This window comes from Octodon degus, unplaced genomic scaffold, assembly GCF_000260255.1.
Source record: "Octodon degus isolate 3935 unplaced genomic scaffold, OctDeg1.0 scaffold00233, whole genome shotgun sequence".
In the NCBI taxonomy this organism is placed as follows: Eukaryota; Metazoa; Chordata; class Mammalia; order Rodentia; family Octodontidae; genus Octodon; species Octodon degus.
This window is the reverse complement of record NW_004524809.1, coordinates 2,840,349-2,843,353: the sequence shown is the minus strand read 5'-3', so window position 1 is coordinate 2,843,353 and position 3,005 is coordinate 2,840,349. Positions and strand designations below refer to the sequence as shown.

At 54.9% G+C, this 3,005-nt stretch overlaps 1 protein-coding gene across 1 annotated transcript in view; it reads right to left on the bottom strand.

The window, feature by feature from the left end:
- CUNH3orf20 (chromosome unknown C3orf20 homolog) overlaps window positions 1-3,005 on the bottom strand; it is an 80,659-nt gene that overhangs the window by 58,832 nt on the left and 18,822 nt on the right. Inside the window, 2 exon segments of the mRNA XM_023705954.1 lie at window positions 892-1,452; window positions 1,679-1,777. Coding sequence (XP_023561722.1) covers window positions 892-1,351 — 460 coding nt within the window. The 5' untranslated portion in view covers window positions 1,352-1,452; window positions 1,679-1,777.

Sequence of the window (3,005 nt, the reverse complement as noted above, 5' to 3'; positions counted from 1 at the left end):
ACACCTGCAAGAGGGTGGTCAGAGGAAATGCACTTCCTCCCTGTGTGCTGGGCATGTCCAGACCTTTGCCAACAGCTCAGGAGGTAAGAGAGAGAAGCTCAGCTCCTGAGATGAGTGTGGGTCCTGGGAGGGAGGGGCTCTGGAGTTGAGAGCTGGGCGCCAGGGCTCTGCTGTCCCCACTGCCTCCCGTTCTCTCCACAAACGTGGCATTGACCATGATTACTGATGCCACATAAGGTGCCAGCCTCATCTCAGGACGCCCTCAGTGGAGGCCTCAAGTTCCAGACTCCTCTGGCTCTGGCTACCTAGACACTGTCTAACCACTGCCACCAACCCTCTGCATTGCAGACCCTTGTGGAGCCCATTTGTGGTGCGACCATCTGTACTGCACAGACCCCACATGTCAACCCTGGTCCCATGGGTCTGTCTCTTGTTCCTGCCACAGATCTGGGGCAATAGCAAGGATGGTGGGAGGACAGGAGGAGTGGCAGAGGCAGAGGGAAGGTCACTTCCTAAACCCACCCATGACCCTTGGAAGTGTGTACTGGTTATAACCAGGGTCAGAACCCCTTATCCAAATGCCAGGAGACCAAAAACATCTTGGGTTTGGGACTTGTTTAGAGTTAGGAATACAAGCAGATGCATGGGAAAGTAACATGGCCTGTGGGTCTGTGTATGAGTTTGGCTGGCATTTCCTACACACCTGCACACCTGCACACAGTTCTCAGGGCAACTGGGTTGTGACTGGAGCCCATCAACACCTGCCGCGGTGTCGCATTGGCATTTGGAAAGGACTGGTTTGGGGGCACTGCAGAGTTATGAGCCCCAATTGAGGGATTTTTACCCTGTACTCATCTGACCAGAAGTGAGGAGCTCAGTGAGGCACCTTACCGGATGCAGCCTCCTTCAGGCGAAGCAGCTCAGTCAGCAGGCGCACCGACTGCTGCTGGAACCTGTGCAGCACCTCCTGCCCTGCAGGTGCCTGGCGGGCAGGTGTCACTGAGTTCCGGGCTGCCCTGGTGATGGTGGGCCCTGTAGGCGCTAGTTTTGTAGGCTGAGGCAGCTTTGTTTGGGTCAGCACTGTGGTGGACTCCGCTTGTACCACCAGTGGGGCTCCGAAGCTGACCTCTGGGCCTGGGATGCTGGACCCAGTGGGTACCACGGCATCAGCAATGAGCTCTGCCCATGTAAACTCGAAGATGTTTATAATGCCTTTGGGCATAGCAACGCCTGAGTGGCGGCAGAGGGTGAGGAGCTTAGAGATGTGAGCCAGCAGCTCAGGAGCTGTGGCCCGGTACTGGATGTAGAGTTCCCGGTTACTCTTGATGTCGCCCATGCTGCCCGAGCACATGTGTTGCTAGGTGGCACTGACCATCTTGGAGGACAGGGACCAAGCTATGAGACTCAGTGTGTCCTGAGAGATGACAGACGGAGTTCTTATCTATGGAGAGGCTGTGGAGGACGACAGAGTGGCCATGCTGGGATGGCCCTCCTGGGTTGTGGAATGGGGGCTTCCTACCTCGGAGGCAACAAAGTCACTATGGCTGTCCCTAGCAGGGTGAGGGATGCTCCCTCCCTGGTGTTCCCAGAGACACCAATACTTGTGAGCCACACCAGGAAGGGCCTGGAGCCGGACAGAGACCCAGGGGAGCTCCGGAACAGCCACCCAACTAAGCACCTGCAGCAGAAGGCCAGGGAGGGCGGCTCTACTCGTCCTTCTCTACTTAGAGCACCAAGGGTGGGAGGGCTGGCCGCGGTCCATGGGCGAGAGACAAGCCTGCAGAGACAAGAAGCGAGTCATGGGCTCTCTGCTGACAGGTGACAGGGGTGCGGGATGGGGACAAGCCACCCAACATATGCAGCCAGAGCCCACAGGAGGGACAGCATGAGTCAGGTCATGACTGGAGGAAGTGGCCACTTTCACCAAAGCCAAGACATTGCTGATGGAACCACACACCATCTCACTAGGAAGAGATAGAGGAGTGTGCAACGGATCCTTCGATGGTGTGGCTAATCACAATTTCAGGGAAGTTAAAGCAGGAAAACTGCATGCCTTAAAGCAAAGGACTGTGACAAACATGTTCCCCACTTCAACCGAATTGCTTGTGAGCTCCTACATCAAGTGGGTGTTTGAAGCAGAAAGTTTGTAGACAGACTTATAAAATATGTTGGTAAAAATGTAAAGGTACCTTTTAACCTCAGGCTAGGAAAAGGCTGGCTTACTCCTGGTGAGAATGCAGGAAGCACAGCGAGGTGGGGCTCATGCCAGCACACTGACCAGCGTCTCCACACAGTGTCCTTGGCCCGCAGGACCGAGGGCTGGTTTGCTGTGACAGCAGCCGTCAGCCTTGGGTGCAGGCATCAGGGCACCTTTAGGCCACCTTTGTGTCTCTTCACTGCCTTCCATCCTCACCATCCTTTGCCTGGCTGTCCCTCTCTTTCCCCAGCCACCAGTCCCCACACCAGGCAGCTCACCTGGCACATGTAGATGGTATCTACAGAGCAGAGTCACAGCCACAGCCTGTATCTCCCTTGGTAGAGGGCAACCTCTAGGAATCCTCTGATTTGCTGCTATTCTATAGATTAAGTGGCTTCCAAGTGGCTAGTGGCTCCAAAGATGACATCCAGGCAGCTAGTCTGAAGGATCTGACGCTGGCGTGCAGGGCAGAGCTAGCTAGCTTGCTTGCTTCCTTGCTTCCGTCCTTCCTTATTTCCTTCCATCTTTCCTCTTTCCCTCCTTTCCTTTCTCTCTCCCTTCTCTCCCTCCCTCGCGCCTTCCCTCTGTCCCTTCTTCCCTGCTTCCCTCTGTTCCTTCTTCCTTCCTTCCCCTCCTTCCTTCCTTCTCTCCTTTCCAAGTCAGGACTCAAACAAAGAGAAGATGAAAATGATACAGCCCTTGAAAACCCTTGTTGGGAAGTTGTCCTCTCCTCCCCATGGAGCCTTTTCCTTGTGGGGCTGATTATGAAACACAACTCACCGACACACAAAGATGATGTTGAACACAG